The sequence below is a fragment of the Ylistrum balloti genome, unplaced genomic scaffold (assembly GCF_031769215.1).
Source record: "Ylistrum balloti isolate Yb309-2 unplaced genomic scaffold, AGI_CSIRO_Ybal_v1 Utg369778, whole genome shotgun sequence".
Classification (NCBI taxonomy): domain Eukaryota; kingdom Metazoa; phylum Mollusca; class Bivalvia; order Pectinida; family Pectinidae; genus Ylistrum; species Ylistrum balloti.
In genome coordinates, this window is record NW_026781968.1 from 698,123 (window position 1) to 724,661 (window position 26,539).

Here is a 26,539-nt window from a genome sequence, read left to right on the forward strand (position 1 = left end):
CATCATATGCTGAATTTCTTCCCAGATTTTACATTTCTAGGATTTTTTTAACAGACTGCCTGAAAAACTTTGCCTTCAATTTATGAATTTAGCTAAATTCTTTTGAAAATATGTGTTTTTAAGACTGAATCTGGAAAATGGCTACATTTTATATAGATTGAACTCCTCCATCCGCCAAATTGGTTAGTGACCTGTATGGTCGGGTTCAATTACCAGTTAAATGAAACTTAAGAAAATGTCAGGCATTTTCTCCTTCCTTGCTAAAATTCTCTCAAATCATGATTTGGAATTTGACAGGTTAAAGGTAAGAACCAATGTATAAGATAGTGGAGTTACATCATGGGAGTTGTTCCAATATGACTTTGAACTAATATGCAGGGAAGCAATAAATATATTGCAGTCCTTTCTCCAAATATGAGGTACGAGGACCTCGTACTTCATCCAAAAACACATCAGAACAAACTTGGGTGGAATAGCAACGGTACTTCCTCAAAAACTGAACTAAATCCTAAACCTTATGATATGAGGCCAGCTTCCAAGCATCATGATTTCTCAACATATATCTGTGGAGCTGTATGATGCTGCATTTTAAGTCTTGGCTCTTCTGTATCTAATTCTAAAATTGTGTCTTTTGCACCATTTTATAATAGCCTCAGTATATCATTTTGATTAACCTATTTAGTCCATTTAAGCATCATCAGGAAAACTACTTTAAACTACGTGTTGGTTTTCGGTCATCTTATACACAAATGCTGTATGAGATTAAGGAGTACATTGTAAGGGAAATAACTCGAAATAATGACTTTCTTAGCTGAATCTCTGTGCACATTACAAAAATCAATAAAAAATTCCATTCTTTTTAAAAGAGCGGAATATGTTATATATACTTATGGAATTAGTAAAATATAAACTTTATTTATTTTACAACAATTGCGAAACAAGTTATGTCAACTTATACTAATAACTCTTGTTGGCCCAGATGTAAGCGCGCGAGGGGTCTTATTGTGGGAGGAAACCGGAGTATCCGGGGAAAACCAACGTGGTCGGGCAGGTGACCCCTTACCTTTTCACATCCGTTCCGGGAATCGAACCCCGGTCGGCTAGGTGAAAGGCGAGTGTGTTACCACTGCGTCACCCGACCGGAATTAGTGCATTTGTCACTTTTGTCATGGCAGGATTCTAATCGTTTTGACCTAATTTAAGGATTCTTTTTAAACAAATTAACATATCTTAGATCAACTCTAATCTACAGAAACATGGAAGTTACTTCCAAATTGCGCTTTATTTACAAACGTTACGTGCAAATAAAGACCTCCTCAAAACATTAAGACGGAGGAAGAAAAAATGACTTTGAAATATCAAAATCATATTGCTATGGATTGTATGACATCAGGAAACAAGCGACATGCATATCTATTACAAATTTACATAAAAACTGCCTTTATCGCAAATATGGATGGTTTGTACATAATAATAAATATATACATAATTTATTCGTACCTCGTATATGTGCATCTCTTTTCAGAATTCGTCAAAATTTTCTCATCTTAAACATCTTAAAAAAGACTAGTGCTAGTATTTTTCTAACCCGTTGAGTTATATACCAAGATTCGAGTTTAAGTACATAAACTGATAGTTCACTACTGACACTGTAATATGTTACATGACGTTCAAGGAAAAAATTATAGAATATGTTCAGACTGTATATTATTAATAAATGTACTTATATTCCATTCTGGTAAATACAAATAATGCTTTCTGATATGATGACAAGTAGCATAAAACAATTTTCTAAAACATGAAAAATATGGTTTATGTTCAAGAAGGCAATAGTGTGCTACATTTTCATCGATTACAAACGTGTTCTTATACAAACGTCCGATGAGGTATTGAAAGGTGCGTTAATCGCCTGAAATAATTGCTAGTCTGATATTACTGAATTGATTACAACAGATATTATATTATATATACACTAATTTCTTTACATTTACTTCTAAACTTACATAATCCAGTTTGACAACAATCTCTTTTCAAAGGGGAAATACATAATTGTAGATATATGTATAATCATGATGTGTTTACTCATGAGGCTTCTCACAGACACTAGTGGTCTGGTGGTCTTTAATTCCCATTTATATTCTTTTTCCGTGTTCATCTGGGCACATGACCTCATAAAATTTTTCTGACCCAAACTAATATCAAAGAGGGTTAGTAATTTAAGTTTTCAAGAAACGACAATGGCAAATGGTCAAATGAAAATTTTCCTTCCGACTTTCAATTGTTATCTTTACCAATTAGCGATATAATGTTATCATTCGAAAGTCAAAAAAAGAAAACCGATAAAAAGGCCAGGACGACTAACGCCAATAGGGTAGCCATGTATAATATCAGAAGCAGGTTTGGTGTTGATGACGATAATTCTCCCAGTTTGTTGTCCTCTCCTGTAAGAAGAAAAAAATAGATGTACTAAACATAAAATCCGTTTTTGGTTGTCATGACTACGTGAGTTGTTTTCAATCCATGCACGTTGTATTGTTAGACTAATAGACATAGACTAATTTTGTTAAACGTATTCATAAGAACAGAGTGTCGTCGTTCGTTTAAATTTTCCCCTTATTTTAAAATATTTCGTATGAAATGTATTCCTATCTACGTTGTAATTACGTCAATATATATATATATATGATCAATGATAAATGTTTTGGAAATATGTAAAGGTTGTCTTAAAGACGTCTTTCAAAATTCTATAAATTTAGCATGTATATATAATTGCGTTATACCTGTATTTGTGTATCACGAATGTGTTTTACAATACAGAAATGGTAATATATTAAGTATAGTACAAGCTTATTTTTTCAAGATCCCCCCCACCCCCAGAATCAACTGAATATCTATGCGTCAAGTAGAAATTTCTATTTCTACCAAAGTCGAATATAAATGACTTATAAACTTTATCTACATATCTGATTAAGAAGACGGATGAAATTATGTGCTTCATTAAGTCACGATACAAAATATAATCTTAACTGTGTAAGGAATGATAAGGAATACAGCTACATTTTGTGTAGTCTTGCAATAGCAATTACCAGAACGATATCAAAACAAACATTGTCATTTCACTCCTCAGCAGATCGGATTTGTTTTGTAACACATATACGTACCAAGTCTTCTACGTTTGTAAACTTCAAAAACTATTTCCCAGATGACTTGAAGACTAATCCACAAAGCTGTCAGGATGTTACCGAATGTCTCCTGGACCTGAGGCAGGAATCCGGTGTTGAATAACACGAAACAAGACACGACTATAACAAAAGAAGAAATACTTAAATCTACAAATACACTCAGGCAGTGTAACCGGTATAAACATGTCTCGGTTTTAGCTGGCGGTAAAAGGTTCTTCGATAAAAATTGTGTTTCACCAATAGATTTATAGATCCAAAATCAGATAAATGCATTGTTGTTAGTTATGGTGGATTTGACACCGTTCTATTAAACATCCATACATATTGTCATACACTGTTTAATTTATTGTTATTGGTTTTTTTATAATTGTATATATACGTTAAAGAAAAAGAAAGATGTCAAATAATTGTCAACGCATTGAGAATTATTCATCGAAATAACACATACAAGCAAAACGTATCATAAAATATGTATATAAACCTGCTACGAGAAAAATCGCTTTTCCCAGAAACCAGTGACCCCAATTGAAAATATTTCTGTAATTGCTTGATTGGTCGGGTCGCAACAGTCCACCAAATAGTTGCAGCGTTATTCCTGACATAACTGCTATACCTAGCCAGCCGTGAAGTTCGGTATCCTGTGAAAAAAAATAAAATTAAATGTACAGCCCTGAACAACAATAATTTCAATTCATATTTGCAATTGATATTTTGATAAAACAATTGTAACAATATATCCAGCTTCCACTTTTAATCACTAACAGGACACAAGATGTACCCAACAAGTGTATCAGTGGAACTGATGAATGATCCCCACAAACGACTGGACTGGACCTTTTCTTGTCTGTGTTAATATGGTATGTCAATATATTTGTGTCTGACACATACTTATGCTGTATGTGCTGTTACTAGTCTGTGTGCTTATGATATCGTCAGTTGTGTGTGAAAACAAAATAGTTTTTTTAAAATTGTTTTCTAAATGTACACGTACGTATCATACGTTTCATCCGCATTAATTCATAAAACAGTTATGCTCCGGACACGAATTGCTCTGACTGTAACTGCGGTTGCTATGTCTGACTGTAGTGCAATGTGTATTGTTCTAGTATTACTGACCAATGTTTACACTAAGTCTCATTATCCTCGGTAAAAAGCAAGCAAAACTATGCCCCGGACACGAAATTATATCAAAGGGCAGTAACTCTGTCGTTACATGATTTCGTGCCCTGAATTTACGCGCACTGCACTCTGCCAGTATGACTTATGTATGCAATAAATTTCATTATCCTAGTATAAATTGCAGCAAAGTTATGCTCTAGACACGAAATTTTAACAAAGGGCAATGACCGTGTAATTAAGGGATTGTGGGCCTTGAATCTGTGTTAGTTATGTACACACCAATTGTCGTGATCATTGTTTAACTTTTGGCAGGACTATATTCTCACCGTTGAAAAGTATGGGATATAGCCAATGTCACCTCTCCTTCGTATTAAGGTAAGATGTCTGCTTATGTATAGCAGTGATCTATATATGTACCTCTGCCATGCAAGACACTAAATTTTCAAGATAGACCAAGATACAAATTCTAAAGATCCCTCGCGGCTTTGTATCTGAGACTGGCGAAAGTGTCCTTCAAGATGTACCAACAACCCTGAAGATATTGTGGAAAACAGAACAAAAGGCAACTTTGAAAAAGATTCGTCTGTATAGATACACATTGGTAATGAAATTTTCAAGTAATGAACGTGTGCAAACACCAAATTTCCTCACTAAATCGGTAACACTGCACATTCAATAAAATAGTAAAAAAAATCATGATAATAAAGAAGGACATTCTGGCAAGGTTAACGTACATTTGTCAGGCCGTTTACTTTCACGAAGATGATGATGAATGAAACCGCTGTCAGGACGAATGCAACAATGGCTGCCGCTCTGTGCATCTATAAGTGTAATCAAAGATCATCATGAAAACTACATCTTCAAATTCAAAACTGAAATCTGTATCATTATTTAACAACAGTTCTTATTCACTGTATGGTCTGTATCTGTCGCTATATGAATCTAATCATTTAATATCATGATAGCATCACCGTTATAACTACAGTTACTGTAACTACTTTCTATGAAGATAAAGATGTATGTGATTGATCAAATACTTTATAAAGAATAATTATGTGATGTCTTAAATTTCAATGATATCAACCTGAAACCAGACAGATGTGCCACAGACTTGCTTTCCTGGGAAAATTGGTTTGTAATATCTTGCTATCACAGTTGTCAAACCGCCAAACATGATCCAAGCGACGAGCATCAGAATTCCTGTACCAAAGCAATATGAAAAAGCGACATTTTAAGCAAGTTTAATTTCAAACTAAAAATTGAATAAACTAGAACAAAATATATACAGAAGAGATGTCTGTACAACCCCTCGAAAAAAAAATAATACCAAACTTTCAGGAAGGGTAAGCGTCTTCTGCTTCATCTACGTCACCCGTAAACTAACAAAGGAAACCATTGTTTAAAATGGTATTCGGAAATAAGTTCAACATAACATATTGTTCCCTAAAGCTTAATGTGATATGTATGAAAAATGATATTTACACGAGCTCAACTGTATTCTCAAATCGGTGACATTGGGTAATATCCCAAACACATATACCGCTTTATATTATACGAGAATGGTTCAGCAAGTTCTACAATTTTGTTTTTGTTTTACAATACAGTTGTTACTGACTTTCACTGTATTGTCATTTTGTTCAAAGGATATTCGCCACACCAGCAGTCGTATTGAAACACCGACAATATCAGCAACTCGGAAATGACCCAGCATACAAAGAACGTCACTGCGAATATTCACATAATGCCAATGGCGTTTACATACTAAGAATGCTTATACATATCAGACTTTAATGAGGGACAAAACAACTCTATGATGAAATTTATCTTTGGAACTACTCTACCACTTAATTTGTATTAATAGGTGATATTTACTTGTGTCTTTTGTACAACTTTAAGATGTCAGGTGGTAGGCATTGCTGGTGGACTTTAAGCCCCCGAGGTATGCCGTAACGTGCTTGCCACGTTTAAATTCACTTGATTAGTGGCACGCTTCATAATATACACATGTATTGGCGTTATTCTAGAATTATCTGATATATGAAAATTACGACATTTATTAAATGATGGGGCTAGTGCACCTCCCCGTCTAGGGCTAGACTTTTCTTTCGGTCACTTTGGATTTTCCTAGACTTCAAAATTTAGGCCTTCCGTTTCACTTACGAGTCCTAGAAGGACGAAACAACTGTATGATGCACTTCGATTCATAATTTGGTTCTACTCAGTCTAACTCATACTTTGTATTACAAAAATGCAAATGGTGTCATTTACTTATGTGACTTTTTGCATAATCTTTAAATAGCGTTTGTGTACGTACCGTGGACTTGAGTAAGCAGTGGCAAGGCTTCTCCACGGTGAATGACATACTTGTTAAATTGTACCAGGTTAAGTGAGGTCACTGGGAGTTCCTGGTGCTTACCCATCACGTCTGTACCTAAACATAATATTATCTTAATTTATAAATGATACTTAATATGTACGATGATAGACTTCACATGTTCAGACGGAACGATGACTCTCGAAGTCTTCTTCAACTTTGATCCACAAAGTAAGGTCTGAAGTCACTGATTTCCATTCAATATTCTTTTGTTTTCTTGCAAATATTATGTTTCTTTTAGACAAAATAAATGACTTTAAGCGAAAGTCTTCCTAAGCCATCATTTTCACATCTGTCCCCATGTAAGCATTCTAAGACACAAGCTACAAATGACATGAATAAAAGAAATATGTATATAACTGATCATTTAACATTAATCCTCACATACCTTCATAAACATGTCCCCAGGCTACCATGACATAGTAAGGGTCATTAAGGTCATAGGTTGTAATCTTTGAACTGTACTCGGTGACGTTCATGACATGAGGGCGGGTAAATGCACAGTACATCTTCCCGTCTAAATAAGTGCTGTGCATGTCACTCAACTGGTCTCTCTGTATTATCAACAATACATTGAAGGGAAATGTCAATCATTATTCATTTTAAATGCTTTTCGTTGATATTCAGTATCTGTTAATATGTTTTTGTGATAAACCGTTTTTTGTTAAACATTTTCAATTACGTAGATCAGGGTAATAAGCATTCTTTGTACGATTACAAAACGGGTCTATGTTTATATTGAATGAAGAATGTTTTCCTTGTTTCCATCAACACTCACTATTAAACTATTGAAGCTGACATTCAGCTGAAAGACAACGTGATTGACATTAGGATACAGAGCCTGTGAGCCGATTACACGTTACCTTATATTGCCGCTGGTTATGGTATCTCGGATTGTTCCCATGTTGAAACGTCACAATGTTACCGTCATAGGTACATGATATGGTTTCGTCCTTTCCCTTAAATGTGAAAATTCAAAACATGTTTCTGACGAGAAATGTGAACAAACATAGTTGAATGACTGTTTTATGAAAAATCAATAAAAGCTGTTTTCTGCATGAAACTTAAGGATTATTGAAGCTAAATATACATCAGAATAACTTACCATAAGTCGGTCATCGGAGAAGCCAACGGATACATAACTTTGGGTTGTTGTTTTCGCCCAGAAAGTGAACGTAGCGTTAAGGTGGTTGATCGTGTACGTCAGTCCTACATCACAGTCTTGGCCACTGCAGTATTTTGGGTACAATAAACAACCCATAGTTTTACCACAGTCATCGTAGTTAATACGCACCTCATTGGCTTGAATCTAAATGAATCATTACATTTCAGATTTACTCGAAGGCAGATTTAAAAGATGGAAAAAAAAAAAGAAATGAAAGTATCTGACGTTTGGTGCCTGTTTTCACAGCTGTCATTTAATGTTTTCAATTATGTATGGATCTAAGAAATTGAAAATGCCTCAAAATGTTATCAACTCAAGGCAATACCATTATAATATAATAGGAAGCAATACCTTGCTCTTTGTTTAGAGTGTAACACAATCCTATTTCCAGTTGAAAATTAAATGTAAAGGTTCTTCAATATTTTAAATGGAGCGTCTTATTCATGACTTTACTTCATGTAAAGATTATCAAGAGAATCTGTACACAAAATAATTTATCCTATACCACTTACAATGTATCAATCGGATACAAATATTAAAATTTTTTATCACGTCACTTTCATACTTTTGCGATGAAAAGAATATAAAATCTGAACTTGCAATCATTTCAATCCTCATCTCTTTTTGATAACATAGTTATGCATATCACGCCAGGAAACTATGGCAACCTCCAGTCAAAATAATGTTACACGTATGACATAGTGACACAGCAAAATGTTGCTCTATTTTATTACACTGATAACAGGGTAGTTATGCGAAAGAAATATTTTCATTTTTGCGTCATGTTCACTTTCTCGTGACGGTTGTGTACGTGCAGGGAAATAGTGTAGCATGCTTAATATATTTTAAAGATTAAAATCACTGGAATTTACAGCTGAAGAGTATATAGAAGAAATTTGAATTAAATACTTCACCTCATTGACGACAGTCTGTTTTGTAGGTGTTTGTGAATGGAGATCCTGTGTAACATCCGTCCAGAACACTTTAAATGACTTCACAAACGCTGCTCTAAAATTTCAAAATAGTCTCCATTAAGTTTGCAATATGAAATTAATGGTATCCTACTAATAACACACTTCGTTGCATCTTGAAATATCTCAATAAAAGGATGGATTAAGACTGTTTACAAATAAAATTATATTTAAAACTTTTATATGCATTGTCTACTATAGCGGTGGACTAATTGTTTTTATCTGTTTTATCATATTTTAAATATATCTCTACCTGCATCTGCAAAAATACGTCACCATTTTCCACGATCATCATTCCTATTACAATCTTTATCGAAGAGTGTTGCTATTCCCATTTTGACATCAATACATAAAGATAATTTACAAGTTCTGTTTCCTGTTTTTAAGATGTATTTCATGTGACTTTGTTATCATAAATAAGATTCAAAGTATGGTTTTGTCAACATATCAGACGAATACAATGAAGTGCCGAGAGAAAATATATCACAGGAGAACAAGAGACTTCTACGTCAAAGACAATACTACCTCCACAAATATCATACCTGAATGTGACATTACCAACTTCATATGTCGGAGCTTTCCATGTGAACGTCAGTTGTTTTCGTTGCCTGTTGTCTGTATGAGTAACCATATTCTAAAGCAAAATTGATATACTCTTATTTAAGAAAGTATTCACAATAGTCGAACCCATACCGTCTATAATTATTGTGATAAGTGTATTCTATGTTTATGGAATTTTGTAAAGCTTAAAAACAAACTTTGCTGCATATTAAATGTATAATTGTTTCTTAATAAATGAATAAATAAATAATTATTTCAATAGCGTTATCCAACGCATAAATCAATGGCTGAAATGTCATTATTTTCTTTCTTTTTTCCTAAGTGCATCTTAGTCATTATTAAGTACTTTTAATGACTTTAGGATAAATTAGATATACCTCCAATCCGCCAATACAGTTCACTGCCTTTGTGCCGTCCGCCGGGACACTTGTAAATCTGCCAAGTAGTTCTTCCGTATCCCCGGCTTGTCGATGTACGTTCAGCATAAATCCAACAAAAGTTTCACCACTAGGTGCCATCAAGGTCACTTAGAGACATGGAAATAAACGTAATTGTTTATAAGATTAATATTGATGCTTGATTTGTTAACCTGTTCTCTCTAGAAAATATAAATTGAGAAACGTTCTCTCGATAAAAATGCGAATTAATATACCAATACAATGGAAGTTATCGCGGTTAGGAACGAACCCGCTTGAAATGAGGCGATGCTAGACATACTATTGGGGCAGTTCTGTTGACAATCAATCCTGGAAGCTGTTTGCGTTGTTTACCAATATCTACATTATACTTTCCTCTTATGTAACCGATTTTAGCAGGAATATCAATGTAAAGGGAGATTCAAACCTACGAGCCCTCGTTAACACAAAGAAAACACAGAAAAGTGTCTGATCAAGTGTTTCTTTCAGTGTAGTTTGGAACATGTCGTTTAACCTTAATATTCTGACTTGGTTGAGGTACTTTTTCACGAGGAAAATAATTGTAGAAGAAAAAAAACTTTTTTCTTTTTTCTTTTTCTTTTTTTATTTCAGACATTTCTTTATCTTTTCCATCGCTGCAAAAATCGCTTGCCTCAGAATCTCGCGGTTTATTGACGAGATTTAAGTCTATTCACTCTGCCACACTAGGTTCAAGGAAGGGAAACAACTCCTCCCAAATCGCAAGAACTAAAGATTCTACCAGATAGGAGCACAAGTGGCATTTCGGATTGCAACTGTATAATATAATATGTGTGGTATTAATCTATTTTGTTTTATTTATAATTTTAAATGTAAACTAACATGAAATGAATTTCTACATATAAAATGTTTATTCATTTAGGAGCTGCCTGACGTGAAGGATGAAGTACAGTCAAAATCTTACCGTCTATTTCTTGAGAAGGCATGAACGAGGACGCTGATAGTTCTATCTGAAAGGGGGAGGTCCCCATTTGCTTTTTGGCGTAATCATGTTTTGGGAAAAATGTTAGGCAAGATCCCAAAGGTGCGCCATCACCGAACCCTTCAACTATAAAACAGCCATGAATTACTGGTGCAGGAATATTGACTTGAAGAATATTGTAAGAAAAAATAACTAAGTAGCAACTTTTACATCACATTTACAAATACACACCAATATAGTTTTCTACAGTTCTCTTGTTGAAATTCTGAAATAAGAATGGGGTTTTCCTTCTTAATTTCTGTATAGATTAAAAAGAAATCAAAATTGATTTGCTACCCCTTGCAACACTTTTCTGGCTTTTCACTTGCACCTATTGTTTGTATTGTCTCCAATGCATTCATCTTTATAAAACCTAACATAGGAAACAACTCATCATAGAGAAACTCAACAGAAAGATGAGTCGCAAACATGTCATATGCTGTAAATTATACATACTGTGCCTTATTGTGTCGTTTGGGTACATATGTGCCATAGAAGCTTCTAAAATGCATGAGTAATGATTCTTATTTGGAAGAAAACTTTGAAATTATAAAAAAAAAAAAAAAAAAAACAAACAAAACAATAACATAAGTGATTCAAATGAGAGAAATCAATAGTTACCGTAAAAACTCAATTTCTGATATGGGTGTAAATTTTCTATATATTGATATTTGAACAGAATATATTGAATAAGATATTAAAGACAGTAAATAACAATTTAGACATAGGAATTGAGAGTATGTATACGTACCTCTTCCTACCACGACCAGTAAGGCAACAATCCAAACTGATACAGACATACTAACCTGGAGAAGAGGTAACAGAAGACGTTCTAAGTGACCGACATATATGGTTATAGGTAAATCAGGATAATACCACACTGATTAAGACGTGGATGAGTTATATATACAAATATCTACATTTAGTAGTATGATCTTCCATTGACTCAGTGTTAATCCGGATATTGTATTCACATGACTTATCACGAAACAACAACAAGGCGTGATTTAGGCGCCATACTAACAAACGTTGAACTTTCATTAATCTTTTTGAAACAAAACGTTACCTTATCTGGTAAGGCTTTTCGAAAAATCCTTTGAAAAAGTCTTGATTGAAACAAGACCAAGATAGGCACAGTATACGTGGCTAATTTTAAATTGTTTGTTAGAAAAGATATTTATAATTTCTGAACAATTGTCATATCATTTTTAGTGTTTATATGAATCAAATCTGGGTGACAAATGGGCATCATCACTCAGATTTCATTTATATAGTGAAAACAAGTCCAATCTGTCCACTGTTCCTTGTATAATAATTGCCAGCGAACTGTGTATTGTGTAATACTACTGTTACGTCAATGTTGATAACCGATTGTACTAATACCATGGAGGTGAAACACAATGATAATCTATCATGTATGCAAATACAGTGTGATAACAATATCGGTATGTACTGTTATGATTGCGTCGGAGAGAAGATATGTATTTTATATCATGTAAAATCTATCTATCCTTTATCTGATACACGAATCGTTGTTTGTTTACTCACGTAAGTACACATGCAATGCCCGACAAGCATCAATAGTGTATCCTCTGTTAAACAACCATTTTCATTGTCCAATAATTTATGTTTTAGCCCCAGCACATAAAAAGTCTGACGTCCTTTTGTAACGTCACGTTTGATTTGTCAAGGCGGAGATGCAAGACATTATCTAAGAAAAGAGTTTATCTGAAATTTCTTATAAATATTTCAATTTGTGATTTAAGTATAAACTTAAATTACTTTTTATTTTTATCAATAACATCGGATTGTTTACAGTACATTCCTATTTTGGAGTCATTGATAAATAATAATTAATTAACATCTATAACACAATACTGTAATATTGCTACTGGAATATATGTAAAATATAATAAATGTGATATGAAATAAGGTTCGGCCAGTAAAACTTACAATAATGTATATTAAACTGTTTCTAACCACCACCACCATCATCATCATCATCATCATCATCATCATCATCATCATCATCATCATCATCATTTCTTTTATTCCTCACTAATGAGATAAAGATATAATAATTACAAAGATTTGGTTACATTTACATCAATATTTAGCTATATGATATACCTGGGTTACATTTACATCAATATTTAGCTATATGATAAACCTAGGTTACATTTACATCAATTTATAGCTATATGATAAACCTAGGTTACATTTACATCAATTTATAGCTATATGATAAACCTAGGTTACATTTACATCAATATTTAGTTATATGATATACCTAGGTTACATTTACATCAATATTTAGCTATATGATATACCTAGGTTACATTTACATCAATATTTAGCTATATGATATACCTAGGTTACATTTTCATCAATATTTAGTTATATGATATACCTAGGTTACATTTACATCAATATTTAGCTATATGATAAACCTAGGTTACATTTACATCAATATTTAGCTATAAGATATACCTAGGTTACATTTACATCAATATTTAGCTATATGATATACCTAGGTTACATTTACATCAATATTTAGCTATATGATATACCTAGGTTACATTTACATCAATATTTAGCTATATGATACACCTAGGTTACATTTACATCAATATTTAGCTATATGATACACCAAGGTTACATTTACATCAATATTTACCTATATGATATACCTAGGTTACATTTACATCAATATTTAGCTATATGATATACCTAGGTTACATTTACATCAATATCTAGCTATATGATATACCTAGGTTACATTTACATCAATATCTAGCTTTATGATATACCTAGAATAATTACAAAAATGTACATTGTACATGATGATCAACACAAAAATGTTTTAATGTAATTACTATAATGAAATGAATTGGCATGATGACAGTTAATACGTCCAGACTATTACAATTGTTAGAGAATGTCTATTTCCACCGTTCTATGTATCGCCACATGACACAAATTATATAACATTTAAGTACATGTAAATATGTTATAGAATTTCTAAACATACTTAGGGACACAAAATCCTAGAAACCATACTCCTAGATACTGTCTATTTTAACACAACATTTCATAGACTACAAAGGATAAAGAGGGCTAAAGAAATCTTCATGGAAATTGTAACAGTCCAAGTTTCTTTCTGTCATGTTAACCTATTTTATCTATTTATTCGAATTCGAGCTCCGACAATCTGTTAGTAATAGAAATGTACAAAACTTAACAGTAGATGAAAGCAATATGCTGTGATCCGTCATTGTCACTACTGTTACTAACTAGCGCTAACAGAAGTCGTGGTACAGGTGAAGGTATGCCTGTCTGTAGTGTCATGTATACAACGCACGTTGGACGTTGTCTATTTCAATACACAGTTATTTTTTCTACAAAGGGAGTTCAACCAGGAAAGAGGAGTTCATCTTTTGGAATAGGTAATTTCTGTAACATTAATTAGTTAATTAATTGTACAGGTTTGTACATTAATATTACAGGGAACATACTTATTTTTTGCGAGTAAGATTGATAACTTAAGGCTCGATTAGCTAAAATAAGCTATAGTCAAAGTCTAGTTAGCTTGCAAGCAGATTTTTTTCTCGGTCTTCCGACCTGTACATATCTCTTTTTAATTGATCTTCTTTAATAAGGGAATTGTAGGCGCATTTCCTCAATCTCACAATTATAAGGAACTTTTTAAGGAGACAACATTTCATCATTTTCGCCTGAAGTGAGTAGGGAAATTGCAACACACAAAAAATTGTCAATTTAGAGCGGATATAAATCATATTACACAGAATGAGATAAATAAAACTTTTGTCGTACACAAAAAACGTCGCAGTAAAAGTAGACGAAGACGAATTGGCGTGTATTATCGGTGGATGTCACACTTGTATAACTGCATCTCTCAACGCTAAGTGATGACTGAGGTTAACACAGTTCATTAACATATAATTAACATATTACATTCCTACATAAAACCATATTCAGTTCTAGTTAGTAATATAAATCTATACGTTTACTGTTGTGCACGAGAAAGGTTGTACTTGGAGAAGAAAATGGTTTCACACTTACCACGTCAAGGTCCGGGCCTGCTCTGGACTTGTAACCACTGAGTCAGTGTGGTCGAAATTGATGGTTGAGGATCCGGGAGGTTTAATGAATGTCTCAGGCTGGTTTCAGTTACATGTAAACAGCATGTAAACACTTCTAGATATATCGCTGTGTTGGTATGATGACTAACAACAGTATCGTGGAAAAACTGAAGGATCATTCAACATTTATGCTGTGCATGATTTACTTTATGTAATCCCAAGTAATGAACACACAGTCAGTACTGAAGCGCAACGTAGTAATAACTCGCACTAATGCTGCTGTGAGATTTACCATCAGTGATGTATGTGTGTATACATCGGATGGAAGGGTGCTGATAAAATTCTGAAGTAACTTGATTATGACTTATGCTAGATAAACTTCTTTTATTATCAATCTATATATTGTATTTATATGTAGTATTGATTGTAATTAAAATTAAAGGTGCCATTTTCGACACGTTTCCCGTGCTATAAGACGTACGCTCTCTGTACAGTGCTGCTCTGTTGTTTCATAACAGTCCTGGTTTGTGAACCTTTCACCGAGAACGCTTGCACGACCACGTGTAAACATGGTTCTATTTTAATCATAGAGGCCTTCACTCCCCTAAACCAACCCCCCCCCACCCCCGCCCGCTGCCATGAGATATTGGAGCTCAATTTTAGTTTTAACAGAATATTCTTTAAACATCAATTAGATAACACATACATATAACATGTATTGGATGGAAAACAAAGTGATCGCTTATATTAATTCCTTTCACAATAGAGTGTATTTGTCTGATATTAAAAATAAATGATCTATGAAATATTTTTCTCTTGAGTCAACTGATCGTTGGACAGAGAAATGTGACTTTAAACATACAAAGATTGTAAAAATGAGTCAACATTCAACATACTGCTGACATGTTTGACCGCAAAAGGTTCAAGTTCTTATGATGTGTCTGTAACCAACAGTAAAGAGGAACTCTCCTATTTTTGTGACCTTTACCGAATCGGTTCAGTTGCAGTTTCACTCACATTAACGGTTATGAAAACAACTCTCTCCCCAAATATGCTCGCATACATATCATAATAACTGGAAGTCATTCCATAAAGAGTGTTACAAAATATAGCTTCATTTGATGTATCCTAGATACATCATTCGAGTAATCTTTAGCTGACCGATTGGAAAATTAATTCTATCAGTACGTAATATCAAGTGGACTGGATGTGAACAATAAATTCTAACCGTTATTCTGCAATAGTCTTTGTAACGGAAAACCCTGCTCTCTGATATCCCTTATAAGTGTGTACTCAAGATAAACCTGACTATCTCTCAGACGGCCTTTGTAAATGCAGTCGCACCCCCGGTAAATATCTCGAGAATTAGACAACATTATTATCTGAAGTCGTCCCTGATATTAAGCTCAATCAATCGAGCATTGCCATTACAAGGTTTCTAGAGTCGAGACATTCAACATAGGAGAGAGTTTGTGATGGGGACAGAGCTCGACTAGACAAGGCCAGAGCAACAGACTACCAATAAACGAGACCAGCCATCTAAGTAATTCGTTCTGTTGAAAGAGCTCTGAGAAAAAATAAAATTGATTTAAGTAGTGTACAAACTTTTCCACGTGATCATGGGGGAGTCCTCGGCGAATGGTTCACAAACCAGGACACCATAATATAATTGTTACTTTGATAATGTTTTTTTTTTGTTTATCTAGTATATATCATACTTAAGACACCGTATTAAAAACACTGACGGTGAAATCTCGCATATATCATACTTAAGACACCGTATTCAAAAACATTGACGGTAAAATCTCGCATATATCATACTTAAGACACCGTATAAAAAAACACTAACGGTAAAATCTCGCATATATCATACTTAAGACACCGTATTCAAAAACACTGACGGTAAAATCTCATATATATCATACTTAAGACACCGTATTCAACGTTGATGATGGTAAAATCTCGCGCGCGCGCGTGTGTGTGTGTGTGTGTGTGAGTGTAATAGGGTGTGTGTGTGTGTGTGTGTGTGTGCGGGTGTGTGTATGCATTAGGTATAAATCCGTGAAGACAAACACAAAAAATAATAATCTGAAGACAAACTTCACTTTCTGAAAAGCAAGACGTCACTCAGCTCAAACGAACGACTAAGGAGGGGTGACGGGGAACATTTAATTATATTCTCAATCACAAATACCAACACTTCCAATGAACCATTCTTATTTATCCAGAACTCATCAGGAAGACTTGTCAAAAAAGTTGAAAAATAGTTGCAGTATATAGTAGTATTTATATTTTACGCGTTTGACGTTTTAAAGATTAAAATAAGGTTGTAGTGGGGATGGTGAGGTTGGCGAGCTTAGTGACCCTAGGAGGGAAGTAGGTTCCACGTATCTCAAACAAATGTGAATGAAACTCAAACTACATCACTTCTTCTATACAATCGTAAACTACAGAACAAAGGAAGTTATTTTGGTTATAGTGATATTTTAAATGTTTCAAACACTTCGTCACTTTGTGGCTGGTTTAATTATCTGTGTATGTTTAAAGTCACATTTCTCTGTAGAATTTGGCCAACAAAACAGGATAGGATATATAACGTTTCTTGTATAATGGTTGCAGTCATTTTCATTATTTGTATTATACAAAATAAGCATGATTTTAACATATCAGTTCTTCAGTAATATAGCGATGGATAGTGAATAGGTCAGAGTGAAAATTTAGTGTATAAATCCAGCGTTTTAAAAAAAACCTTTTCTGTCCTTAGTGATTTTGTCTGATCTAACGTATGTGTGGGAAAGGAAGATAGCAGATTTCAGGTTGATCCCAACACCTCGAAGAAAAAAGAAATTGACTGTCGACTGATGAGGCATGAAACAGCTGTATATCCTTGCATTTTACATGTACATTATTTTCCGTAATCCTCTGTGAAGGTGATATCTGATGTCTCCAGTTCTGAATTATAAATCAATATATATTTACTTGTCATTCAAGTATTTTCTCCAGATCCATTGTTCTGTGTGAATATTCTTCATACAAGGCGAAGCATGGGGTGTTATTACACGATTAACCTGTAATTTTCATCTCATTTGCTTTATGACTAAGATCTAACAGAAAATGTTTACCCACAATGCAGCATTCAAGATGGCTGCCAGTCCCTAAACCCTCACATTTTCATATCCTTGTACCCCCATATCCTATGATGTACCAGGCACAAGAGGCCAATATCTAAATATTTCTCTCCAATACCAAGATTCGGTTTACAGGAAATGACATGAGATTCTCAATTTGCAGGAGATGAGATGAGATTCTCGATTAACAGGAAATGAGATGCGATTCTCGGTTTACAGGAAATGAGATGAGATTCTCGGTTAACAGGAGATGAGATGAGATTCCCGGTTTACAGGAAATGAGTTGAGATTCCCGGTTTACAGGAGATGAGATGAGATTCCCGGTTTACGGGAAATGAGATGAGATTCTCGGTTAACAGGAGATGAGATGAGATTCCCGGTTTACAGGAAATGAGTTGAGATTCCCGGTTTACAGGAGATGAGATGAGATTCCCGGTTTACAGGAGATGAGATGAGATTCCCGGTTAACAAGAGATGAGTTGAGATTCCCGGTTTACAGGAGATGAGATGAGATTCCCGGTTTACGGGAAATGAGTTGAGATTCCCGGTTTACAGGAGATGAGATTCCCGGTTTACAGGAGATGAGATGAGATTCCCGGTTTACAGGAGATGAGATGAGATTCCCGGTTAACAGGAGATGAGATTCCCGGTTAACAGGAGATGAGATTCCCGGTTTACAGGAGATGAGATGAGATTCCCGGTTAACAGGAGATGAGATTCCCGGTTAACAGGAGATGAGATTCCCGGTTTACAGGAGATGAGATTCCCGGTTTACAGGAGATGAGATTCCCGGTTTACAGGAGATGAGATTCCCGGTTTACAGGAGATGGATGACATTCCCAGTTTACAGGAGATGAGATGAGATTCCCGGTTTACAGGAAATGAGATGACATTCTCGGTTTACAGGAGATGAGATGACATTCTCGGTTTACAGGAAATGAGTTGAGATTCTCGATTAACAGGAAATGAGATGCGATTCTCAGTTTACAGGAAATGAGATGAGATTCCCAGTTTATAGGAGATGAGATTCCCGGTTTACAGGAGATGAGATGAGATTCCCGGTTTACGGGAAATGAGTTGAGATTCCCGGTTTACAGGCGATGAGATGAGATTCCCGGTTTACAGGAGATGAGTTGAGATTCCCGGTTTACAGGAGATGAGATGAGATTCCCAGTTTACAAGAGATGAGTTGAGATTCTCGGTTTACAGGAAATGAGTTGAGATTCTCGATTAACAGGAAATGAGATGACATTCTCGGTTTACAGGAGATGAGATGACATTCTCGGTTTACAGGAAATGAGTTGAGATTCTCGGTTAACAAGAAATGAGTTGAGATTCCCGGTTTACGGGAAATGAGTTGAGATTCCCGGTTTACAGGAGATGAGATGAGATTCCCAGTTTACAGGAGATGAGATGAGATTCCCGGTTTACAGGAGATGAGATGAGATTCCATGTTTACGGGAAATGAGTTGAGATTCCCGGTTTACAGGTGATAAAATGAGATTCCCAGTTTACAGGAGATGAGTTGAGATTCCCGGTTTACAGGAAATGAGTTGAGATTCTCGATTTACAGGAAATGAGATGAAATTTTCGGTTTACAGGAGATGAGATGAGATTCCCGGTTTACAGGAGATGAGTTGAGAGGGGCTATCACACTGAGCGTTTGTAGAGTAATAGAAAGTCTGTCACATTGAAATGTAAATGTGACTGCTGAATTCGTTTTAAATACTATTGAACGAGTGCAATTGTCGGATAAAAAGCATAAATAGACATTATTTTACAATAGAAAGAATTACCTTTCGTTTTGCCTCTACATATTATATTGGATACAGAGTGAAAAAATAAGGAAATCTATTTATACCCCCTCTTAACCCCTGTTTTTATGCTTGTTTTGGTGACGTCACATATATTTAACGTTATTCTTTCATGAATATTAATGGGTTGAGCGAGCCTATATTCTGCACATGCTGATCACAAGATCAACTATTGGTTTTGTTTGGAGTGGCGTATTGCGATTGTTAAGGAACGAAAACTCTGGTAGAGAATAGCGAACCAGTTGATGAGGTCAGTGACGTCACAGACATCCTATGATGGTCAATGGAATCCAGTGCTGGTCGATGGGAGATAACTCTTACTAATCATCAGTCAAACAATCGTCTATCATGTACATTCACTCATCTTATTATAACTATTAAGATTAGATTTCATTCATTTCACTCATGTATTATGATGGTTTTGTTCGTTTCGCTTGACTTTCCATTGACATTTGAGTCAGTATTATGCATTTTTCAAGCATTTTACCTTCCTATTCTGTATAGACTATATTCATAGGAGGAATTTGTACTCCGGCGATCCACCTAACGTAACGAGACTTACGGCGAAATCCAGTCTATTATCGTAATGTTCCAATTTAACATTATTGATAATTATTGCTTTCAGTAATGGGATACCTAAAACGACTATATAACACTTAATACGGATCATTGCTCAAGACGAGAGTCGACAAGTAATAAACAAGGTTCCAGTACTGGCACGCGAATGACGTGATGTCTTGGTCTTATTTCCTCGACCCCGTACGGATAAGTAAATTCCCCACCCCAGAACGGATATGTTATATCCCCACCCCCGTACGGATATGTTATATCCCCACACCCGTACGGATATGTTATTGTAACGTGCACCCTTATGGTAGCGTGCGGGCACGCCGGGCTCTCAATTTATACGGAGCTACCTGCTCCAGAGGCGATCGGGATACCTCGGCTACCTGGCCGAACAGTTGAACAAAATAACACAAACAATATATCAATCTACAATAGGATGGACAGTACCCCTGTCCTCCCTACACCGTCGCCTGGACGTAGATTACACCACAAAGCTACAACACACCGTAACACTCAACAGCCTGCCAGCACCACGACACGGTCACTTATACAGGCACGTCGCCGACCACACGTACACTAATTGTAGCCGAGTAGCCTTATTCAGGCAACCCTTTATGCAGGAGCTTCTGGTAACAGTATACAGCCAATATTTACCTTATTGTTTACGCTGTACACTCACTCTGTGGTCTTCTGTGTGTCAGAACTTCCAGCCCACATTACTGGTTTCAATAAGCCTTTATACAAAATTTGGTGTAACATTCTGGGTGTCGTTAATTTGCAGATTAATAAAGCACTAAAAACTATCTCATACAAAATACGTAAGACGTATATATTTATTCACTTATAAAGTATGATTACATATATAGAAAACACCAGTTTCCTTTACAAATCAGTCAATCATTGTTAATTACATTAATTAGATATATTACATGAAGGGAGATAACTCAAACTGAATAAAATCATCACATTATATCCCCAACCCCGTACGGATATGTTATTTCTCCACCCCGTACGGCTATGTTATTTCTCCACCCCTGTAAAGATATGTTATACCCCCTACCCCCGTATGGATATGTTATATCCCCACCCCCGTACGGACATGTTATACCCCCCACCTCCGTATCGATATGTTATATCCCCACCCCCGTACGGATATGTTTTATCCCCACCCCGGTATGGATATGTTATAACACCACCCCGTACGGATATGTTATATCCCCACCCCCATACGGATATGTTATATCCCCACCCCCGTAGGGATATGTTATAACCCCACCCCGTACGGATATGATATATATATATATATATATATATATATATATATATATTAAACATGAGCCATCGAGCAGATGAAAAGGGTAACGTTTTGTTGTTAATGTTAGTAAATCTGAAAATAGAGAAATTAATCCACTGCTCAGCATCTGTTGACGAAGATGATTACCGGGTTTACCTCCCTTAGACTGCATTTGTAATAGTTATTTTATCTTCTATGTGAAGCCGATCAAAATAATTTATTTTTTAAAATCAAAACGTCTTTACATGATATATAGACATCTAAGTGATTATAACTAAATATATATATGAACAACACTTTTCGTTAGCAGTCCCTAGTAGTTTGTGTAACCACGGTGAGTTTCCGGATTCTGACTCATGAAAGCAGTTGTTTGAAGCGCAGGGGCATGGGAAATACTCACGTGTCTGGTTTCACTTTTTGTGAATTCGGATAAATTGACCTGCTTTAACATTCTGCATACAAAAAAGATACGCCATCGTTGATGATATGACCCGTTCTCTGATCGATATCAGCACAAATGTTGTAGTTCTAAAAGATACAGTGATATGTGATGTACGATTTCCCCGAAAACAGATTTAATTTCCTCATTTTGTACTAAGCCTTACGATGTTATTATGTCGTAACGGTTCATTTTGATTATTGATTTAAGGGATTACAAATTGTTTACCATCGATGCACTGTAAAACTACCAGGTAAATTGGTTTACACACAGAGAAGTGGTTTCTGTACTATTAACAGTGTTATCCGCCATGTAAACATAATGCACTTCTAATCCGGTTGAGATCATTACACAATGTATATATCCGAACGACGTAATAATAATAATAATAATAATAAATAGCATTATTTGAAAATGGTATTTCGTATTTCCCTGTTAGCACGTTAGTTATAACTGGTACAGTAGTTTTATTAACGGGTTTGTTTATCTTGGTGAAATTTGAAGTCAGTTCAACAACAAGTGTGTACAACAAAACAATATACAGTACATATCCAGCAGTTGTTATGATATGGTATGTATCCACCAGTTGTCATGATACGGTATATATCCACCAGTTGTCATGATACGGTATATATCCACCAGTTGTCATGATACGGTATGTATCCACTAGTTGTCATGATACGGTATATATCCACCAGTTGTCATGATACGGTATATATCCACCAGTTGTCATGATACGGTACATATCCAGTTGTCATGATACGGTATATATCCACCAGTTGTCATGATATGGTATATATCCAGTTGTCATGATACGGTATATATCCACCAGTTGTCATGATATGGTATATATCCACCAGTTGTCATGAAATGTTATATATCTATCAGTTGTCATGATACGGTATATATCCACCAGTTGTCATGATACGGTATATATCCACCAGTTGTCATGATACGGTATATATCCACCAGTTGTCATGATATGTTATATATCTATCAGTTGTCATGATACGGTATATATCCACCAGTTGTCATGATACGGTATATATCCACCAGTTGTCATGATATGTTATATATCTATCAGTTGTCATGATACGGTATATATCCACCAGTTGTCATGATATGTTATATATCTATCAGTTGTCATGATACGGTATATATCCACCAGTTGTCATGATAAGGTATATATCCACCAGTTGTCATGATAAGGTATATACTTCGTCAGCTGTAACCTGATTGTCAGTCTGTTATATATATACTTCCATTGTCCGGATATGGTACAAATTCATATTATAACGCTAGTTGTACCACCATTGTTAGTATATAGTGAGTATTACGTGAACTGTTCCACCATTGTCAGTATATAGTGAGATTTACGTCAACTGTTCCACCACTGGCAGTATATGGTGACTATTACGTCAACTGTTCCTCCATTGTAAGTATATAGTGAGAATTACGTCAACTGTTCAACCATTGTTAGTATATAGTGAGAATCAGGTCAACTGTTCCACCATTGTCAGTATATAGTGAGTATTACATCAACTGTTCCACCATTGTCAGTATATAGTGAGAATCAGGTCAACTGTTCCACCATTGTCAGTATATAGTGATAATTACGTCAACTGTTCCACCATTGTCAGTATATAGTGAGAATCAGGTCAACTGTTCCACCATTGTCAGTATATAGTGATAATTACGTCAACTGTTCCACCATTGGCAGTATATGGTGAGAATCAGGTCAACTGTTCCACCATTGTCAGTATATAGTGAGTATTACATCAACTGTTTCACCATTGTCAGTATATAGTGAGTATTATATCAATTGTTCCTCCATTGTCAGAATATGGTGAGAATCAGGTCAACTGTTCCACCATTGTCAGTATATAGTGAGTATTACATCAACTGTTCCACCATTGTCAGTATATAGTGAGATTTACGTCAACTGTTCCACCACTGGCAGTATATGGTGACTATTACGTCAACTGTTCCTCCATTGTCAGTATATAGTGAGAATTACGTCAACTGTTCAACCATTGTTAGTATATAGTGAGAATCAGGTCAACTGTTCCACCATTGTCAGTATATAGTGAGTATTACATCAACTGTTCCACCATTGTCAGTATATAGTGAGAATCAGGTCAACTGTTCCACCATTGGCAGTATATGGTGAGAATCAGGTCAACTGTTCCACCATTGTCAGTATATAGTGAGTATTACATCAACTGTTTCACCATTGTCAGTATATAGTGAGTATTATATCAATTGTTCCTCCATTGTCAGAATATGGTGAGAATCAGGTCAACTGTTCCACCATTGTCAGTATATAGTGAGTATTACATCAACTTTTATGAAAATACTGAATTCACTCAGTGGACAAAGGAGTGTGGATTTCGGATGAAGTATAGTGAATATTACGTCAGCTGTTCCACCACTGTCAGTATATAGTGAGTATTACATCAATTGTTCCACCATTGTCAGTATTTAGTGAGAAATACGTCAAATGTTCCACCATCTGTTTTTTTTTTTTTTTTGTTGTTTGTTTTGTGTTTTCTTTTGTTATTTTGTGTTATTTTTTAAATAAATATAACGTCGCGTTATACAATTTGGTAAGTCCGTGGCATGGCAAACAATAATGTATATGTCAAGTAGCAGAAAATGTCACCTTTCTTATCGTATTTTTTTCAGAAATGTCTGAATGAAAGAAACAACAGATACACGTGTTAAGAGAGACCACTATTAACCGGTGGAATTCTCGCAACTTTGCCAGGAATAAACGGTTCGATAAAATCATAAGTAAACAAATACCGAATAGCATGCCTCTAAATCTGTTTGAAACGTCTAATATAAATAAGCAAACTTCAGAATCAAAGCGTTTTAAAAGCTCGGAATCCATTACAGAATCTACGTGTTACATTGGTCACTGATTATGAGAACAAACAAACAAAATCACAGCGATCTTATAACTCATGCCTGTAAACATAGAACAGACCCTGACCGCTGATAAGGATTACCACATGTAGGGGGCGCTGATGTTTGCTACATAGTAATTAACGCCAGACGGCGCTAGTGTTGTTGTCTGGACCTGATTATTAAAGACTGAAGAAGATAAATTCGACAATATTGAAAGCCAGCTTCCACTCCTGTTGTGATATAGATTTGCTAAGCGTCGAGTTTTCAGATAATACAAAACGATATGAATTTTACAACTTGTTGAATAAAGTAAAAACTTGAAGGGATTGATTCATTTCAGGGAATTCATTATAGACCATTCCAGTAATGGCGCAAATGTTTCAAATAAATATTTTTCCCGATCAAAATTCGTCCTACGTAAAAAGTACAAAACCGTTTAGTTCTATGTTGTTTGAAGTCTTATCAACAACTATGATCATTTCAGACTGGTCTGTGTGTATCCGAAGTGAGTGCAATCTCATTTTCTACCGTTTCATTATATTGGCAATCAGAAACTTTATGTTTGTATACTATGTTGACTGAATCAGACATTTTTTCGTGCTGTAATTAAACAGCACGAAAAAATGTCTGATTCAGTCAACATAGTATACAAACATAAAGTTTTTGCTGTCCGAATACACGTGTGAAAATTGGATGTTTAGAAGAGGATATTTTACATTTTGTTTGAAGCAGGAGCCGATGAACTCCTCCTTGTTACAGTAGACCGATATGTTAATTATTTGGTTTACGACGGAGTGAGATATGGACGACTGCTTCCGTACAAGATAGGTATTTTGTATTGGCCTATGTATATATATGTGTGTGTAAGAATACCAATGGGCGACGAAATGGGCCAAAACGAAACATACATACTATCTTAACTGTTCTTAAAATTCATACAAAGACAATTATTATACTTGCTAATTAACAAAGTCAATGATCGATACATGCCCTCACTATCGTTCATGCCGGCTATTGCCCTAGGTAGGCGAAAGATCAATTGCGATTAATCTGTAGGTACTTAAAATTATTTCCAAAAGGAAGCAATTTTCCAAGTGCTCCATTGTTTCAGTCCGGATATGAGGCACATATCCGTGGGGAATAGACAAAGTTCTACTTTAAAATCAACATATCCTCCGCCTTTTCTACAGTCCTTTCATGGCATTTCATTGACTCGCACTTTTGTTCCTGCATGTGGCAGATGGCGCCACAAGGCAACTATTGTCGCAGAATTTCCGATTTACTTTACCTGTATGCTTCTCGGTCAGGTGATCAATTGTTCGACTCATTTGTGGGCTTTTTAATGAGATTAGGAATATTAATGGATGTCGACATTTCTATACAACTTGGTATTTCTATGTGTCACGGAACCGTTCAACGACACGCGATATGTCGTCTATACGATATTTGTATCATTTTTTTCTATTTTACGAATCTATGGCGTAAGTAATCACTTG

General features: G+C 35.2%; 1 protein-coding gene across 1 annotated transcript; it reads right to left on the reverse strand.

The window, feature by feature from the left end:
• Positions 1-1,423: 1,423 nt before the first annotated feature.
• LOC132544030 (ferric-chelate reductase 1-like) lies at positions 1,424-15,027 on the reverse strand. Its single transcript, XM_060207589.1, has 15 exons — positions 14,872-15,027; positions 11,540-11,594; positions 10,732-10,875; positions 9,750-9,898; positions 9,354-9,445; positions 8,755-8,848; positions 7,781-7,984; positions 7,539-7,634; positions 7,064-7,229; positions 6,616-6,732; positions 5,386-5,501; positions 5,036-5,122; positions 3,664-3,820; positions 3,162-3,302; positions 1,424-2,441 (listed from the first exon to the last, which is right to left on the reverse strand). Exons 2-15 carry the CDS (start codon positions 11,586-11,588, stop codon positions 2,323-2,325), a joined length of 1,731 nt encoding a protein of 576 aa, XP_060063572.1. The 5' UTR covers positions 11,589-11,594; positions 14,872-15,027; the 3' UTR covers positions 1,424-2,322.
• Between the last annotated feature and the right edge of the window lie 11,512 nt (positions 15,028-26,539).